Source organism: Haliotis rufescens, unplaced genomic scaffold (assembly GCF_023055435.1).
Source record: "Haliotis rufescens isolate VD_foot unplaced genomic scaffold, xgHalRufe1.0.p SCAF_17, whole genome shotgun sequence".
Lineage (NCBI taxonomy): Eukaryota > Metazoa > Mollusca > Gastropoda > Lepetellida > Haliotidae > Haliotis > Haliotis rufescens.
The window spans coordinates 32,376,588-32,397,401 of NW_025963857.1; the positions used below are offsets into that span (position 1 = coordinate 32,376,588).

At 39.7% G+C, this 20,814-nt stretch overlaps 1 protein-coding gene across 3 annotated transcripts; it reads left to right on the forward strand.

Moving 5' to 3' along the window:
- Window positions 1-582: 582 nt before the first annotated feature.
- On the forward strand, window positions 583-18,557 carry LOC124142557 (low-density lipoprotein receptor class A domain-containing protein 3-like). 3 transcript variants are annotated; one of them, XM_046511116.2, is made up of 7 exons: window positions 583-1,172; window positions 6,329-6,583; window positions 7,396-7,536; window positions 11,678-11,898; window positions 12,364-12,471; window positions 14,676-15,094; window positions 15,366-18,557. In XM_046511116.2, coding segments are annotated over exons 1-7 (1,236 nt in total). In that variant the 5' UTR covers window positions 583-1,081; the 3' UTR covers window positions 15,367-18,557. The 3 variants fall into 3 exon arrangements, with proteins under 3 accessions (XP_046367072.2, XP_048253851.1, XP_048253852.1); XM_048397894.1 differs by having other exon boundaries at window positions 584-1,172; window positions 14,676-18,557; XM_048397895.1 differs by lacking the exon at window positions 12,364-12,471 and having other exon boundaries at window positions 589-1,172; window positions 14,676-18,557.
- The last annotated feature ends 2,257 nt before the right edge of the window (window positions 18,558-20,814 follow it).

Below are 20,814 nucleotides of genomic sequence, written 5' to 3' on the forward strand. Positions count from 1 at the left end.
ACCGATGCTTGTCGAAAGAGTCTGCAATGTACGTGGATCGGGTGCAAGTCGGGGTAATTAAAAAGTCGGATCCAGCACTGGAGTTGGGCTGCTCATTATATAACAGATATGTTTACCAGATCCAGACTCGATTATTTATAGGTCCTGTTATAAAGCTGGAATATACTGCTCAGTGCGGTGTTAAACAAAACAATCACAAACTAAATTGTAAGTGCCCGCGTAATTTGTATTTGCGATTCTTCCATGCAGCCGCCACCCTCAGTTCCACACACACGGAACTGCATGCATGGTGATATATAACGTCTAAGACAAATCTCATCAAAATAGAATTAGCACAAATTAAGTGACTTAAGAATTGTTATAGTAGGATGGTATAAATGCCATAACTGGCATCCTTGGAAGTCAACCATAAATGTGTATTTCCTCCGAAATTCTTGATAGATCTAGTTGAACGATGTTTATAAACAATAAAAAAATAGATTAACACCACGTGACATTTTAATTTGACACCTGGACTCATCTGTATACAGTCTGGTCTTCTGAACCTCAGATGCGGTCTACACCAACCATATGTGTACAGCGCTATACGTGTTGCATATATGTTCGGAATTTGATAGGTTTATGTTTTTGTCTTAGTTTATAGAAATGTGTTTATGGCGTTGTAATTATATAGTTGTACATTACAATGTTCTCAACATACAGTTAATTTAATTATACAAAATATATAACTTTCGCCAGAAGTTGTATGTTCTGTTACTACCAAGCTAGATCTATATTAATATTGTTCCGGTTCATCCTTCGCCGGCGTAGATGACTCTGCAACCGAAGATTCCACATCGCCACAATGCGCGTGTACCAAGGTCAAGGCCACACGAGGCACTGCTGCGAAGAAGTCTTTGCAAATGTAGATAATGTTATCGATGTATAGACAAGTTTATGTCCTGTGTGGTTACGTGTCTATTGAAACCAACGAGTCCCCTCCTGTGATCGAGATGGTCACATTAATCAATAGTATCGCAAGTTCTGTAGCTATGTAAATATTGGGGGGATAAGTTTCTCTTCCGGGTCTGCCTCTTCCAAAATGGCTTCCACAGCGAGGAATGGACGGGCCTTGATTCCTACAGTTCTACTCGTCCTTCAAATATGTCAAAGTTGTGTGTGTATGAGAACATGTAAGTATTGCAGTTTAACATCACTTTATTCCTAATATATATAAGTGTCATGCAAACGGACAAACATCACGTGTGTTACAAACAGATCTGAGATAGATATATAGGCCTAGTGTACAGGGGCTTGTAACGCAAACAATAGCAGGTGCAAGATATATGGCCACGCCCAGTGTCAGTATGCTATATAAAAAGAGGTACACCTGCATCTACATATACTGACACTGGGTGTGGCTATGTATCTTGAAGCTGTTACTCTTGTATTTACAAGCCCCAGTCTGTTAATGCACCTGTCGACCCGTGATAATCCAGGGAAGAATAGGTCTTCAGCAACCCATGCTTGTCATAAGAGTCGACAAATGGGATCTGGTGGTCAGACTCGCTGACTTGGTTGATGCATGTCATCGTATCCCAATTGCGTGGATCGATGCTCATGATGTCAATCACTGGATTGTCTGGTCCAGACTCGATTATTTACAGACCACTGTCATATAGCTGGAATATTGCGTGTGGCGTTAAACTACAAACATCAAAGATTCAATAAAAGTGAGCTTCTGAAGTTTTGTTACTCTGGTTTACCATAAGCTGAAAAAAGCTGAGTGTGTAACCCTGGTTACTTGTGCCACAAGCAATACCCACAGGGAATGTTGACCTATTTAACCTGAACACAGCATACTCAGGCCAAGGAATGAATACTCAAGTCACATTTTATCCCCAGTTGCCCTGAAGTAAATAGAATTTTTGACATAAGTTTTTTAATGTGTAATTGAATACGAAAATACATGCATTGTCAATTTGTTCAAAGTGTGATTTTATCTTTTGGTTGAACCATAACATGAAATGTGTTGTAATGTTTATGAAAACTATCAAGTATATTTTTAAAGATTGAATTCCAGCAATTCTATAAGACATAACAATACAATAGTGAGAGGGAGACATTTCTGACTTGTCACTTCTTGCAAGGAAATCCTTGAGTATAATATATTTTACTAACGCTTCAGTGACTGTTGGCGCGACATTATTTTAGGCCATTTTAACTTTTAAGCAATATTCCAACAACACTGTGGCAGGGGCCGGCAGGAATGGACCTCATTGTATATTGCACCCTTGTGGGGAATTGAGCCTTTGCGAATGAACACTTTACAGAAACCTGGCTACCAGATCGCCCCTGACTATTTTAGACATAATTGGTGGACTTAACTTTCCTGAAATGATGTGCAACCATTACATTCAACATAAAGGCAACAGTTGTAGCACAGCTATGAGTATAAACTACTATTGTCTGGTTGTATCATCATCTGTGATTATATTATTACATAGTAATGGTGACATTTATTATATATAGGTTTGGAGGGTACAGAAGTGTTATACTTATAGGCGGGATGTCACTTTTGTGTTTGGGTATATTTTTGTGAAACTGTATGTTCAGTCTTCACTACCTAAAATGTCCCCCGAAATATTCACAATCCCTAACTTATTTTGTTCAGTATATTTGTTTCACTCTCTCACTCTCTATTTCTCCTCAGTTGACCTAATGTTGTCTTGATGCCGAACAGTTTGCCTTTTGGCGCTGTGTTAGCATGAATAATTGTTATGAATAATTGTTGTTCCTGTATTTATACCAGAAGGTAAGATGGTACTTGTTGTTACCCTGCCTGGCACTCATCATTAAGGGGCTAAAACAAGGACAGGTCGGCTCGAGTCAGTGTACTGTGTCGTCATTGGGCATCCATGTTAAACTGTGACATGGTATCTAAGTAGGCTAGTAGTCTTGGCTAGTACAAGCAGGCACACATGCATGCATGCACACCGCTATATATAAGTGCAGTAATCTTGAACGCCACGTTGTGTCCCATTTCACCTCTCCTCTAAGGCGGCAGGTACTGGGTGAATCATGTGGAAATGAAGGCTGGGTTTATTTCTAGTCTTTTGTGATTGTTGTAAACACATTATGGGTGCTGGACTTGCAACTTTTGCTGTGCAATTTGTTGTATTGTTTGCATTTCTAAGGCAACACATCAGACATATGTTCAAATGAGTGTTGGTTTAATGTCCGACGCTCAACTGACTTAGCCTATTCAGTATTATTTTGAAACTTTTTGCGAGTGGTGCCTTCAACTGACATTTTGTCCACATGCATGTAAGGAACATAATTTTGAATTTCACTAAACATATGATTTTCAGTAAACTTTGCATGTCCATCCAATACCTGTTGGACTGGTGCAGTTTGCTATTTGGGAATTAAAACTTTCGGTTTTTGCTTTCCCCTGTGAGAAATTTCAAAAGAGGGCTTGTGTCCAGTGCCCAACTTCTAAAACTTTGTGTACTTAAAGAAATGTAAGATCCATTCCAGTTCCTCCTTCTCATTTGAAAACTGGGCAAACGTTTAAGTTGAGTTTTGTTTCAAGAGTATAGATCTCAAAACTTTCTGTTTAGCTAAAGGAGTATTTGCAAAAATGTCAAGCTTTTGATGTTTGTTTTGTTTGTTTGTTTGTTTAATGCCACACTCAGCGATACTCCAGCTATATGACAGCAGTCTGTAAATATCCGAGTCTGGACTAGACAATCCAGTGATTGACATCATGAGCATTGATCAACGCAATTTGGATACAATGACATGCATCAACCTAGTCAGCGAGCCTGACCACCCGATCCCATTAGTCGCCTCTTAAGGCAAGCAAAGTCGCCTTTTACGGCAAGTATGGGTTGCTGAAGACCTATTCTAACCCGGATCTTCGCAGGTCTTGAATCTTTGAATTAACACTGAGTATTAAACAAGCTTGACTTCTTTTTTTTATCGTGGTGAACTGTACGTATGAAATAGATCACACTTTTGTTGCATACATGTTACAGTCAGTGTCTAAATTCTGTTATTGTGTAAAATGACTAAACATTTCACTGCAATATTGACAGACGGACTGATAAAGCCATATCACAAATTATGACATAGTCTACTGCATATATAATGCTACAGTTGGATGCTATACGTCACTATTTTCTCACATTTACTTTACATAAAAGGCGACTAACAGGAATGGGGGGTCAGGTTCGCTGACTTGGTTGATGCATGTCATCGATCCCAATTGCATTGTCTGGTCCAGAATCGTTTTTTTACAGACCCCCATCATATAGCTGTAATATTGCTGAGTGCGGTGTTAAACAACAAACAAACATATTTACTTTGTTTGTTTTCACTCTTGTTCATCAATGGGATTGCGTAATGCACCAGAAATGAGAAAGGGCAACACAAAGAAAATTAGTTTTACCAGCTCTTCATATGCTAATAGTTCATTACAACAACACTTAACACAAAAAGACACACTTTGTTGAAGAATTGGAACTGCCTCTTGTTCTTATCATAAAGAAAGATGTCACTGAAAGGGACATAACTCCGCAATGCTTAAGGAAGGGGTAGGTTGGGCAGCTGAGTGGTTCAAATATTGGCTCACATTAGCAAAGAACTGGGTTCGATTCTCGACATGGGAACAAAAAACTTTCTCTTCTTTGACACATGTTCAAAAGTATGAAAAAACTGATAAACAGAAGTTGCCTCAGTTGTTATTTCTGTCTTGCAGTTAAACCTATTGTGTGCTCTTTTTTTGCAAAAGAAGGTAGCTTTGGTGTTTTTATGATTTAATTATTGTATTATTTGTAAACCTTTCTTTAATTATGGTATTAATTGTCATCATTTATGGTATACAGATCAATTCAAAACAATTTTTAGCTCACGGGGTCCAAAGGACCAAAGTGAGTTTATCCCATACTGTGGCGTCCGTTGTCTGTCGTCTGTCCGTCGTCCGTACGTCAACACGTCAACAATTTATTCAAACGACTTCTTCTTCTGAACCATGAATTGGAAATTAACAAAATTTGACTGGAAGCATCCCCAGGTGGTGGGGATTCAAAATTGTACAAATGGTGGGGCTGACCCCCAAGGGGTTGAGGGGCTGGACGAAATAGGGAAACTTAGATCCTGGATCATAACATGGAAATGGTTCAGATCTTTATGCTTCATTGTATCTAGAGAAATACACGTTCATGCTGTCAGATTTGCCATCAAACTATTTTAAATGATGACAGTCAAAATTACGAAATATTTGCAGTATTATATACATATACAATGCAAATGTATATTTTGTCTTGATTGCGTAAATATCCAGTTGAGCGATACAGGCCCTGTGGGCCTCTTGTTTTTAGCTCACCTGACTGAAAGCTGTATGACTTTATGTCGTGTCCTTTTTTGTTTGTCCTTTGTCCATCATAAACAACTTTTCCCCCAAACCACTGGACCAATGAAGCTTCATATGCTTCTCTCCACCAATGATAACAACCCAATTTGTTCAAGGGGATTACAATATGTCTGCCAAGGCTACCCTACTGAGAAACCTATATGTGACCATATCTCAGCCATTTATTCCAAATATAAATTTAATTTAACATCTCTGTGGTTTAGTGGATAGAACATCTGCCCGGAAAGCGGAAAGTTAGTGCTTCGATCCCCAGCAGAGTCATACCAAAAGATTTTAAAATATGGTACTTGTTGTTACCCTGCCTGTTGCTCGGCACTAAGGGGCTAAAACAAGGACTGGTCAGCTAGGAGTCTGTATAATGTGTCTAATTGGGGTATTCATGTTAAACTGCGGCATTGTATCTCAGTGGGCTAGCACTATAAAACCTGCATTAGTCTGGACCAGTACAAGCGGAACGGTGGGTAGCCTAGTGGTTAAGGCATTTACTCGTCACGCCGATGACCCAGGTTTGATTCCCCACATGGGTATAATGAGTGAAACCCCTTTCTTATGTTCTGGTGTCCCCTGCCATGTTATTGTATCTTAGTGGGCTAGCACTAAAAAACCTGCAGAAGTCTAGACCAGTACAAGTGGAACGGTGGGTAGCCTAGTGGTTAAGGCGTTCGCTCGTCGCGCCGATGAGCCGGGTTTGATTCCCCACATGGGTATAATGAGTGAAACCCGTTTCTGGTGTCCCCTGCCGTGATATTGCTGTAATGTTGGTAAAAACGGCGTAAAACCATAAGCACTCACCAGTCAAGCAGACGCATGCACATTGCTGTATAGAAAGTAAAATAATATTAAACGCAACAGTACAGTTCAACTATTTCTGTTAAAATAAGTGTCTGAAATCATTGTTGAATTTTTTTTCAGTTTACATGGACAGGCAGTGTAGTCAGACACAGGGAGTGTATTCCTCAGGCAGATTGAAGCTGACTCACAGGTCGAAGTATGCACCAAACATGGACTGCTGGTTTACTATCCGGGCGCCAGAACATCAAAGAATTCTTGTGGAGTTTACCAGTGTGGATCTTTTTAAGCTGCCTCAAGAAGTATACAGTCTGTTTGATAGTGTTAATTGTTCCGACTACTTGGATATATATGATGGTGGCTACAGCGATATTAACAGTAAGATCCTATGTCTCTTTACTAAAGCTGTCTTCATTCACTGAAGATTATGTTGTGGGGATTCCGGGTAAGAGTATTTGTCACCTCCAACCTATGTTTGTCTTAAGAAGCGACTGAAAGGATCAGGTGTTCAGGCTCGGGGACTTGGTTGATTTCATGTCATCCCAATTGTGTAAATGGACACTCATGACGTCAATCACTTGATTGGCTGGTCCTGTCTGGATTATTCACAGACCCTTGACATATAGCTCGAATATTGCAGATTCTGCGTTAACCAGCAAACAAAAGAAACAAATCTGAAATGTTTTTCTGTGACCTGTTGTTTTTACAGCTTTAAATACATTGTACATTTATTTATGTCATGATTGAAAATTATGTTTATGAAAGTTGAATTGTTGCATCATCACCAGTGTCCCCTGACTGTGGATAAGGGGTGTTGTTTGGCCTTTCAGCCATTGGGGGAACAGGTGACCATGTCATGTAAGGCAATGCAAATCGTTGTGCAGAGTTGCATCTCTTGGGCATGCCAGAAACCTATGATCGTGGGTTCGAATCCTGGTTCGCCCCAAATTATGTTTCTTGGTTTGTCAGCACCGTACCTGTGCATGTAGGTTTCACCAAATGTCTAAGACCTGCTTCAGTTCGGGCTTTGTTCCCACATTAAGCTGAAACACCATGATATGACTGGAATACTGTTCAAAGCGGCGTTAAACCCAACTCACGCACTCACTCACCTTTGACCATCACGATGACAGAACTTCAGACGGGGTGAAGGATGAATGTATTTTTGTATTTTACCATCTTTATTCCAGAACTGACTCCAAGAATATGCCATGATGCTATTCCAAAAGAAATACTTACATCCTCAAGACAATGGCTCTCCTTTCATTTCCATAGTGATGTCATATTAGGAGAAAAGGGATTTGAGCTTATTTTCACATTGTTTCATACAGGTAAATATATTCTGTATGTCTCTGTACACTGACAACCTGAGACTTTGCTCATTATATCAATCACTTGTTTGTCTTAGCCAGGCTAGATTGTTACTGGGTGGCTTCATATAGCTGGAATATTGCTGAGTGCAGCTTTAAACATGTTATAAAAACAAACAAAACAAAAGTTGACCGTGACCTGTAATATAAATAGAGATTCTCAAAGAGTGTTGATATATTTTATATCAAAAGACTCAAGGTTGATATTTTATTTATCACCTAATATCATTTTTCCAACTTTTTCAGTTTTTAGACAGTAATAAGCAGTGTCTTAAGTGTAAAAAGTACTGCCAACAGCTTCAGTAGCAGAGCCATGAGTGATGTCATTTGATTGTGACGTCACAATGGTCTGCAAAACATTGTGATGCAATTTCATTGCAGCAATATCTACTAGGTAGATATCGCTTGATCTCACCCAAGGGATATCTCCTGTGGGAGTCAGTTTGGGATGATAAATGTTCATCATGGTGTTGAATCCCACTCACAGTTGCTTCTAGAAGAGTTTTTATTTTCATAACAATCCACCCAACCAGATACAAAAGCCACCATCAGAAAATAAACAAATAGTTTATTTATTTATATTTGCCTGACTGCTTTGACCTATTTGTAGCTCACCTGGCTGAAAGTCAAGTAAGTATATGTCATGGCACATTGTCCGTCTCTTCGTTCGACCAGCTGTTCATCTCTTTGTTCATCGGTGGGGTGGTAGGGTAGCCTAGTGGTTAAAGCCGAAGACCCGGGCTCAATTCCCCATATGGATACAGTGTGTGAAGCCCATTTTCCGGTGTCCCCGGCCGTGATTTTGCTGGAATATTGCTAAAAGCGGTGTAAGACCATACTCACTCACTCACTCACTCACTCTTTGTTCATCCGGTTCGTCTGTCATCCCCAACATCTCCTCAGAAAGGCCTGTCCAGATGAATTTTAGTCTGAATGATCCCAGCTAAAGACTACTGAAATAATTCCAATCGGATTTTGATCATGGTCTGTGTTATTTCTTCCTAATTCAGGTGAACTTTATAGCCTTGTGACTCTACTATTAAAAAAATATCTGAGATTGTGATTAATCAATGGCAAGTATTCACTGAAGATAGAAAATGTGTGGCCTTTCTTTCAGTGCATCTTCCAATGTGGACAAATTACGAAGCTTGAGTTACAATACAATTTGTATCACAATATTTAATTTATGCTGTTTTGTGTGAAATTTTCCGTGTTCCACTTCATGCAGCCTGACTGACAAGAAGTTGTTGCCATCAATAAGTATGTGTTAGACTTGTATAACTGGGTAGTTCAGGTTCGTTCTAATAGCGTTCAGATTAGCGTTTGCAGGCTTTTTACGAGATGCAGAAATGTGTGTCCAGTACCAAATTCTTGTCAAGAAACATAAAGTTCCTTTAATGAAAGTGATTATTTGAATTTAAGTAATCTACACCATTTCATAACTTTACAGGACCCGCATATTTCCTGTAAGGAACCTTGAAATTTATATTTGGGGGTCCTCTGGACCCCTAGTTTTGTAGGTCAAGGTAAATCCCTGGCATTGCATGTGATAGGTGCAAAGGTAACTCTTGGGTGAGTAACTATCCAGTTCAGTTAGGCCACACAAAACAATATGTTTCTGTACCATGAACATGATGAACCCAACAGACGTGGATCGGTAGGTATGGTAGGTAGTATGTTCCTTATCTTTTAAATATTTTTTTACAATATTTGACACAGATGGCTTGTTTAGGGCCAATGTTAGTTGCATGTTTCTTGAATTTAAAGGTCAGAATAGCTGCAGCAAGGATATTTTCTGCCGACATCCTATTAAAAAAATATAGTCTGGTTCTCAGGCACCGCCCACATCATCATAAAGTCCACCTGTATCCTTTTTATTATCCCCCCGGCATATAATACGGGGGTATATAGCGATCAGCCAGTCCGTCCGTAATCATTTCCTTTTCCGGGGCAGAACTTGAAAACAATTCAGTGTATTTGATTGAAACTTGGCAAATCTATCAGTCACATACTGAAATTGTGCCTTTTGCTATTAAGGAATTTTAGAAAGTTTTATTTTTTACGGTTCCATGGCAACAAGTTGGACTTAGGTTCTATTAGGGTGGTGTTCATTTCCGGAGCATAACTCAAAAACCGTTAAATACTTTCTTACAAAACTTTGCATGTCTATCAGGCACATACTGAACTGGTGCCTTTTGATAATTAGGAATTTCAGAAATTTTTATTTTTTACGTTTCCATGGCAACAAGTTGGATTAAAGTTTTAATATAGGGTGGGTTCACTTATGGAGTATAACAAATAAACTGTTAAATATTTCCTTGCCAAACATTGCATGTCTATATATAAAGCACATACTGAAGTGGTGCCATTTGATATTAAGGAGTTTTAGAAATGTTTATTTTAGAATTTCCATTGCAGCTATTTTGACATGGGCTAAGAGATATGTTGGGTCAGTTACCTGGTTTGGGACCATAATGTGTTAAAATGGGCGGGGGATATCATGATATAGATGACTTCGTTGACTATATGCTTGTTTAGTTATTGTTTCTTGTAATTTGAAATTTGTTTGCATAAAAAAAACCCACAGAAGCACACTTGTTTTACTTTCCATTTCATATGGCTGCGACCATGGTGGATCTTTTGTGGGTAAACAATGTATGCTTCTTCAAGAACATTCAACTCTTGACTCATTACATACAGAATTGCACATTTACTTGTGGTTACTTTACAGACAGCTGCCAGGGGGATATGTCATCTTTCTGATGACTCTTGTTTCCATTTTAAACAAAATATATATCCTCAAATATTCCAAGTCCAACGATAGTCAAACACTGTATTCCAGTATTTTACTCATCAAGGAATACATTTATATAGGGAGGCCCTTTGCCAGGTTGATTGTACACAACTGTTTATTTGGATAAACAACTGTTTATTTGGTTACATACTAGTTTGAACAACAACAAAAAAGAAAAGAAAAAAAGACACCGCCCGCACTATATTTTCAAAAAACATTGCCTGAGAACCAAATCTTTTAGTTTTTAAAGCCTTAACAATGCGTGGTTATCAGCTTTCGTTTTCACCAACTTTTGAAATGTGCATCTGATTGGTTCATTTCGGGAGGCAGACCAGTCCATGAATTCCTGTTTCCTAAATGAGGAGACATAAATTGCATTTTATTGCGAAGTAGTGGTGATTCTCCTTCTGTTTGTGTGACAGTAATTACAAACTGACAACCAGATGAGCGGCTTATCTCAGCCTGAACTACATCCTTGTGATCTATCTACAACCATTCACGCCCCATGAAGATCCGGGTTAGAATAGGTCTGTAGGAACCCATGCCAGCCATAAGAGGCTACTAACGGGATTGTGTGGTCAGGCTCACTGACTTTGTTGATGCATGTCATCGTATCCCAATTTCATAGAGTGATGCTCATGACATCAATCACTGGATTGTCTGGTCCAGACTTGATTTACAGAATATAAGCTGAATATAGCTGGAATATTACTGAGTGCGGCATTAAACAACTGATGGACAAACAAACAGACAACAATCATTTCCAATCTGAATCTCTTGCATCAGAATCCTGATGAGGACATTCATAAATCATTAGGCATTTACTCAACATGCAGTAATTACTATACTTAGTAATATCAACGCTAATCATGCTAGTGGGTCAGAAAATGTTTGAATGCAGCAACGTTTATTTTTTAATCTTCTTTTGTTTTTTTTATGGAATTTGTGTTTTTGCCAAACAGCCTGGCCTAACTGCCATCTCAGTGTTGGACCTTGAACGAGACGATTTTTCATTGGCTTGAAGTTGTTGTTTTTGATCTGCAGGAAATGTTAATTTTTCGCTCAGTATTTCATTTAACATTAAACAAACAAGAACGAGTCAATTTTCAGTTTCTGTTTTTATTGCTTGTATGATAAACAGTAAATGTTATTTTCGCTTCAAAGTATTTCATCATCGTTAAACTTTTGCGGAAAAAAGGGTAATGTTGAGACCAATCTTAAACTTGCTACAGTCTTATTTATGCCAGTGAGGACCATTTGACATGGCTATAGCCTGTTATTTACAATTTGCTCGTCTCCCTACAACAGGTACCTGTGCCGCTTCCGAGTTCCAGTGTAATAACGGCTACTGTATTGATAGCAAACTGAAGTGCAATGGCCACAACAACTGTGGAGATCGTTCCGACATCTGTGGACTAAGCCAAGGTGTTGTCATTGGACTAATTGTGTCTGGCGTGGTCCTCCTGCTGATGTTGATAATCATATTCTGTCAGCATCGACATAGATTTAGTAGAGGAAAAGACATTAAGGTGGGTAACATTAGCTCTATTGCTACATGTAAATAAGGCCTATCACGAAATGTTCCATAACATTGGGGTGGGTAGGGTGGGGGTCAGCAAAATGTGATTCATATCAGACCAATCTCTCCCTCCTTTCTCTCCCTCCCTCCCTGATGATCAAACCATGCTAACAGTATCATTTGTAGGGGTGATATCAAAGCATTGTTTTATTGCAATTGTATATGAACGTACCTATTTAAGTTGTCTAGATTAACGAATGTCCTGATTATGAGTTATGTCCTTTGTGTGTATATAATGATATGTGTATGTTCTCAATAGTAATTGGCTGGGTTTTCCGACGTAATAACATTTCACTGTATTACTGAGTACTGAACTGACGATCATAAGCAGTGGAAAGAAAGTACAGCAGATTGTTTTGTTTTGAAATTTAGATATTGTTTGACAGAACATATTGGGAAGTATTTCAATTTGTAGTTTCAGAGGAGAAGATTTTGGAAGACATGTACTCTAAACATACTAAAAGGGCTCAAACTGAACTTGGAAAACCTTAAATCCAATATGGCCACCAGCATTATTTATGAAGTAAGAGTTACAAGTGCGGCTTGGAAGTTGGTCTCAAGACATCGACAAGGATGTGGGATCAGTCTTGTTTATTGTTGGGTCAGCCTTACTTCATGGAACTTCATCAAGAGGGGGCTTACATCCCATGATAGCTAACAACGGCTAATACATCATTTAATTTCCCATAGGGATAAAAATACCTGAGTTCATTAACATATGTGCACTTATGCAAATATCACTTCATGCGCACAAGTGTATTGTTTACACTAATTTATTGTCATGTCTTGTCATGATGTTGTCATTTCATTTTATATTCTTGTCATGTCAATCTTGTCATGTGATGTAAGGTCAGAATGACATCACACAAGATACAGCGTCTTAGCTCAAGATTGTTGAGATCCTTCGACACTTGCGGTGTGCTAAGACGTCGGTCGTGATCTGTGCATTTTTTCTAAAGGGGATCTAAAACAGATAACGGGTATTAAGGAAATACAACACTCGTTTCGTGAAATCAGTATGACACACATGATGGTTTAGTAATCTCTATCTCTAATAGACATTGGTTATGGATTCCACCGCCCTAAAACATGGTAAGAGGTGACAAAATGTGACCCGAGACGTCTCAATGGTTTTATATTTAGTATTTCACAACCAAAAAAAATGTGCAAACAATAGGATATTTTCTACTAAAAAAATGTTAAGGATCACAATCTGTCATTTCACGATCATTAATCTGTCATGCCACGTTTTTTTAGTAGTACAGTACAGACAGTTGTGACACAACCAACAATCAGACGATAGTAACTAACACTGCAGACATAACAACAGATTCTGATGCATTTTGAAGACAGAAAGAATTAACCAGTAAGGTCTTTTGGTCAATGCAGAGGTTAAGATTTTACAATTACATGTGTATTTGTCTCATAAAATAATTGATGCTAATTTATATACCCCGTCTATAAAAATCCCTACATTTGCAATAAAAACATTTTTGTCGAATCCTGGTTTGCCCTGATTATGTTTCTAGGTTTGTCAGCACCATACTGTGCTCGTTGGTCTAAGACCTGCATCACTTTGGGCTTTCCTCCCACATTAAGCTGACACACTGTGATATAACTGGAACACTGTTAAAAGCTGCTTTAAACCCATCTCACTCTCTAATGTTTCAGGCTCATTTTCGCAGAAAGTACATGAACTGTCATCATGTCTGCTTTTTTGTGTGTAGAAATAAATTTGTAGAAACGGTTCTGTTTATGTTCTTTCTCTGCTACGGTTTATATCCAAATTTACAGTCGTCACAAGACTGTCGCATAGGTTAAATACTGGTAAATATTTAGTGTTTAGTGTTTCCTAAGTGAGTCTATCCATTTCCAAGATTATGCCATATAAAGTATTACAGTATAACTGGAATGTCCCTGTCAAAGCAAATTCTGTTTAACTCTTCAAATGTTTGAAGGTTCCCATTTGGTTTGAACACATTCTTCATTGTTAAAATACATTGTTTTCACCAGCTTAGGAAGTAAATAATGTCTTTCAATTGTTGGTAGTTTAGGGAAGAAAGTTTTGAAATTTAATCAGAATACTCAGTGTTATCTTCCTCAACTAACAAACAATTGTTATCAACATATCTAGCATTTTTATGAAGGTTATGTTTTGCAGTGAAAAATATTTATTTCCCTATGGGGAAATATAAAAGATTTGGCAAGTGCCTGCTACATATCTGTTGAGGTCAAAAGGCCCGAAGGAAAGCGAGGGAAGTACGGGAATTAAGTCGTAAATATATTATGACATGAGCATGAATATAATGTTCTATTTATTACAGAAGGAAATGTCTACATACCGAGAATTTTTTTAGCATTTATCTACAATGAGAGCTAGTCTTAACAGCACAGATCCAAAATTTGTCGAATGATGTCAACTATCTTCATTTACTATGATGTCATTCCGACCTTATGTCACAATAAGATTTGAATGACGTCAACAATGCCATTCAGATAAAGGAAACGATACACTGTTATCTCATGACGTGATCTGACCCTAGGGCACATGTTTTTATGAATCCCGATATGTTTGCCCACGTAGGTAATAAATTTTGTTATCTTGTATTTTGGCCTTTGGTCTATATGGAATAGACTATCATGGTGTAAGTTTCATGAAACAGAGGGAAAACTAACATGTCTCTAAACTAACAATTGGTTCTTCAACTGCTGTTTCTTGTGTTGCAGACACATAATACTGATGCAATGCCAATGACTGCACAAACGCAGACCTTCATGCAGCCTTACCCCCAGGCAACGCCCACACAGTACCCTCCAGGCCAGCAAGTACCCCAACAGCCTGGGTCTGCATCTGCCACCCCATATGGTCAACCAACAGTCTATTGTTACCCATCACCACAGAAGGGACAAGGATCTCAACAGCCACCCCCTCAGGGCTATCAACTCCCACCGCCTCAAGACTATCAGCAGCCTCCTCCCCATCAAGGCTATCAACAGCCTCCCCCTCAAGGATATCAACAGCCTCCCCCTCAAGGCTATCAACAGCCTCCATTTAAAGGCTATCAACAGCCACCCTCTCAAAACTATCCTCCCCAACCACAAGATATGGAGGAAGTTGCCTGCCCATACCCAGAAAAAGTGCCTTAGTAAGTCTTTCAAAACTTGACGTTTTTAATACATTTACTATGCCTTCCTGAAAGAAAGGGGAGGTTACATTGCCTTTTGACAATGAAGTTTGTTGCGAGTGTAAATTAATGTGCTTTTGTGATCTCTTTTTCAATGCCTATATCAAGCAAAACAGAACCTTGTCTGTATTTCGTTTCAGCATTTAGGCAAAAATATAAATTCTCTACCCAGGGTAGAAACACTACTTCATTCTCCAACTGGTCCTTAGGTTATTTGGTTATTTTTTTTCAGAGAAAACCACTAGTCCCTCTAGATTTTCACTAGTCTTGGACTAACAGACTATTGGGCAAGTCAGTGCTTGTGTTAAATAGTCGAAAGGGGCCTCTAACCACAAGTCGAAATGGCGCTGGAACCATTGATACTCCGTCACATAGACATGCGGACAATCATGGTCCACCTCTTGGCGTAGTGGATAGAGTGTCTGCTCTGAGAGTGGAAGAGCGGTGATTAGATACCCTGGCAAAGTCACAACAAAAGTTTTTAAAAGGTGGTACTTCCTGTTAACAAGTGACATTAAACCCCATTTCACTTCACCTCACAGTCATGGAGCTGGTAAGATCAGTTTGTGGAACAAGGACCTGCACCAAGGTGTCATCATATCTTTGGTGTACCATTCATCTTGACACATGGTACTTTGATGTTGCTCATGGTACATTCATCTTGCCACATGATACTTTCATATTGCCACATGATACTTTCATCTTGGCACTTTGTATATTCATCTTGACACATGGTACATTCATCCTGACACATGCTACATTCATCCTGACACATGGTAAATTTATCTTGACACATGGTACATTCATCTTGACATATGTTGGCTACAACTAGGTCCAAGGTCAAAATAAGGCTAAGATAGTGCCACCAGACATAGAAAGTTGATCTTTGAAACTGATGACTTCTTTTTGAGGTGAGTTTGAGTGATATGGGAATATGTCATAAGATACATAATAACTTTTGAACATGTGTCATGTTATGACACCTTTATAGGCTATTCCAGGATAGAATCATTCCCCAGCACCTTAGTGCCATCTAAAATAGGGAGAGGGTTGTTGCATTGTTAGTCCAGGCAGAATGTTTTTACTTATGCTTGGATGATGGATCATTCCTTATGATAAAATGCTGGCTCTGATCAACTGCCAATACCCCTGAGGTGGAGATGGCTCAAAGATCAAGTGATCTGGCTAAAAGTGGTGTATGATTGGTTTGGAGAGATTATGACTTGTATATTCACTGGTTTGAATGATGTTTGTGACATGTGAACCCAGATAAAGCTGATAGACAGCCAAGGTCAAGTTGGACAGCCAGTCAAGGTTAAGTTGGAGAAACAGCCAAAATGAATACCCATCAAAAGTCAAGTGGAATTACCATCCAAGGTCAATGTAGAGAGCCATCAATGGGCAAGCTGGATATCTAACCAAGGCAAAGTTAGATATCCAGCCAAATAGGGCAATACTAAATACTAAGGGCCAAGTTCAAAGGTTTGCTGTTTGATAAAGCAGCTGGTAATATTGACCCTCTTATACAATATAAAATATTACACAAAAATTCCGTGTCTAAATCAGTATCGGTGATTCAAGAAGACAGCAGGAGTTTTGCTTCTTTACGGGAGAATGATTTTGCATATAAATAAATAAATGATTGACATCGCTATTTATTTTTATTTATGTTTGACCGACGTGTGTGAAAAATCCGTAAAACATAAAATCATGAAAGTGTGCCCTAATGGGGTGATACACTGGATGTTGGTAGCGACGATATACTGTGTCTGAGTCTAGCATCCATGTTAAACTGCGGCATGGTATCTCGCTGGACAACTACACCGATTTAAGTCTAGACTAGTACAATCGGCAGACACAGGCGTGCATTCACGTGGCTATATAAATGGAATAATCTTCAACGCGACGATTAAACCCATTTCACTTCACCTCATCCATGCTATGTTGAATATTTGTAATAACAACACAACTTGGTGTTGGGAGAGTGTGGCAGATATCACTGAACTAGAAATTTGTATCGACTAGAATTGACCCTTTTCAATGAAAGTCTGCTGCTGGTTTCTAAAGTCGAAAATTACCAGAAGTTTCAAGTTCATACAACTTTCTTCTGAAGTTCACCAGTGACATGCTTTTTTGTGTGTGTTTTTCTTTTTGTTGTTGTTTTTGTTTGTTGTCGCAATATTCCAGCTATATGACAGCGGTTTGTAAATAATCGAGTCTGGACCAGACAATCTAAATATTGACATCGTGAGCATCCATCTACGTGATTCGGATACGATGACATGCATCAACCAAGTCCGCGGGCTTGATCGACTACGCCATCCGGTTAGTCGCATCTTTGGACAAACAAGTGATGCTGAAGATCTTTTCAGGTTCCAGTGACATGAAACTTTTCTTATCATCAAGGCTTTGGCTTCTGTTGTCTGAACACCTGTGTCGCATGTGTAATCTTTTGAAACGAAGAGGGGTCCAACTTCAATATTAAAGAATTTTAGGATACCAGCTGTCATCTGATTTTCTAAATTCAAATGGTTTCTACAGGGATGTATGTTTAATTTCTGAAAGACTCAAGCGTTGGCTTGTTACAGGATTTGTGGCCTTCAGGAAAGGAGGTATTGGGTGGCTTCGGTTTTTTTTCACATATTATGCAAACACCTATCAATTTGTAGTGATAGTGTTGAAACATGTTGCATGTTACTTATTGTTTGTATGTTTGATCCATATGTTTATACGTTTTATTACTTTTGTCCTTCATGCAGTATTTTGTACTTGTTTTATACACCTAGGTCTATGAACATTGAAAGGTTCGGTAATGCCCCTCTTTGACACGAGGGCGGTCGGGTAGCCTAGTGGTTAAAGCGTTCGCTCGTCACGCCGAAGACCCGGGTTCGATTCCCGACATGGGTACAATGTGTGAAGCCCATTTCTGGTGTCCCCCGCCGTGATATTGCTGGAATATTGCTAAAAGCGGCGTAAAACCAAACTCACTCACTCACTCTTTGACACGATATGCATTATTTATGTCATTATGAAAGTTATGTATGTTTCTGTGAATGAAAATCAGATTTTGTTAATTCAATAATTGCATGTTTGGGACCTAACATTGTGTGCATGTTAAGGCTGAACTGACACATGGACCGATTGTAGAGGTTTTCGGGTAGCGTTTTTTTACTATTTGAACATGAGCACCCAATCACCTAAACTGCCGGGCAAAAAGTTTACACTTGAAAATTGGGTTTGACCAAACTATTACGAACGGTATCAAAATGTTACGAAGTTGGAAACATTTTCCGAAACACTGCGACCGCCTCCGTGGTCTAGTGGTAGAGCGTCTACCCTGTCTGGCCCTCGACATTAAGAGTCTTAAACAAGGACTGGTCGGCTCGGAGTCAGTATACTGTGTCTGAGTGGGGTATTCATGTCAAACTGCGGCATGGTATCTCAGTGAGCTAGCACACTAAATCGGCATCAGCATAAGTACAAGCAGACACACACACACACACACACACACACACACACACACACACACACATGCAATAATCTTGAGCGTGACGTTAAACCAAATTTCACCACACCTCCCCGAAACACTGCAAACCTCGGGTCCAAAACACAACTATGGCATCAAATAAATCGTATTTCATTTGCGTAGATCCATGCTGATGATGTCAATCACTGGATTGTCTAGTCCAGACTCTATTATATATAGACCGCCGTCATATGGCTGGAATATTGCTGTGTGCTGCGTTTAAGCCCCCTTTACACAGGGCTGCGACCTTTGTGCCACCTTTGAGCGATCAAAAACTGGCCAGGACGCTCAACGGTCGCCTGAACCCAGAAAATCATGTATCTATGTAACTGCTCCAGCAGTTGTTCAGCAGTAACTGCTCGAGTCGTTCAGCGTCTGCAACCACAGTGAAACACTGCAGGTACAAACTCTCTGAGGCTGAGGAGGCATTACATGTAGCTCAAAGGAGGCAGAAAAGAGGCAGAAGCATTGCCATGGTGTCTCAAGGGTTGCCGTGGTCGCCGAATGGAGGCACAGTGGTCGCCACAGTCATCGTTCAATGCACGCTGTTGGTCGCACAAAGGAGGCACAGGGGAGGCAGAAGCATCGCCCAGATTGACGGAAAGATTTGCAACAGAACGCCTCTTTTACCTGGCGACCATTCGACGACCACTGTGCCTTCATTCTGCAACAACGGCAATGCTTCTGCCTCCCTTCGGCCTCCTTTGAGCCACCTTTGACCAACCAGCCTCCTCGGCGACCTTTGTGCGACTGTTTTGAACATGTTCCAAAATTCACGGCGACCATGGCGTCCATGGCGATGTCTGAACCTCCTGTGTACCACCTTGGAACGACCTGGGCAACCATTCTGCCCCCTTTGAACCTCCAACGACGACCTGGCAAATTTTATGGTCGCACACGCGAGGCACAACGGTCGCCATCCTGTGTAAAGGCCCCATTAAACAACAAACAAACATCACAATCGAATAACCATTTCTAGTGTTACATTTTTCAGCCACGATTAAATGTGGGTGTATAATTTCTTTTGCCTGGGAGTTTATGTTCGAAATATGAGCTTTCACGTGGAAAAAGCAATGGCTTGGGAACTTGTACAGTGAAGCTCGTTTGTCCTGAACCCCGTCTTCTAGATGAATGAATACTACTTCCACGTTTATGCGTTTCAGTCAACGTCTTGTGTCCGATAATGTGTAAAGTGACCATGTATCATGCAGCCTGTAAATTGAATGAAGCTGCGGGTAGCATTACGTTAACACTGTGATATAACTGAACAAACTGGTCAAAGCGGCGTTCAACCCAACTGACGACAAAGATCGGGATAATCTTCGTTCTTGTGTTTTGTACTGTGAAAGTGTGTTTTGTGCTGTGAAAGGATAACACATTTAACCAGCGTTTTGACATTAAACTTGTAAAACAGTAAGCCGAATTGGATTTTCTGTTCACTACAGTCCAGGATCAGCATAAACAAGGATAAACCTTGACGTTCAGTATCAAGATTTTGGAATTAGAATCCCGTGGGGACCCATGCCAGGAATAGTCGTAAGATGCGACTTCGTTGGATCGGAAGGTTCGAGCAGATGAAAAACTGCGGACAGAGCAATGCTCCAACCATTTGCGTTGACCAATACTCTTATTAAAACAGCATCTGTTGTAATGTGGATGATATTTGCTGTTGTGTTGCAGCATTAAAGTCCCCAGGAATCTATTGTACGTGCTCGGGTGGCCAAGATAAGTGTTTGTGTCATCGTACCCCGACTGCATTTGTCGTTAATGCTTTCAGCAACTAGTTTGCATAGCTCATAATCCTGTATTTACAGGCCGCCTTGATATAACTGTTATTGCTATCTGCGGCATAAAACAACCGATAAAAGCATAACGGAATGCTACCAAATAGCTAATAATAATTGTCGAATGCCTTCTGAGAATGGCCTGCGGTCTGCCAGCACCAATCACTTCGCTTGTTGATGTGGAAACGCCATCTTGTTCTCTCCACTCCAATGCAACTGAAAACGGGCTTTAGACAACTCACGCACAGTACTCGTTTTCATTGTATCAAAGGCCCCTGCGGTGTAATACACATGTATTTGTAACTGAAGAAGTTTCCTTTAAAACTGTTTCAACAAAATCTGGAAGTAGAATCAATAAAATGTTAAAGGTC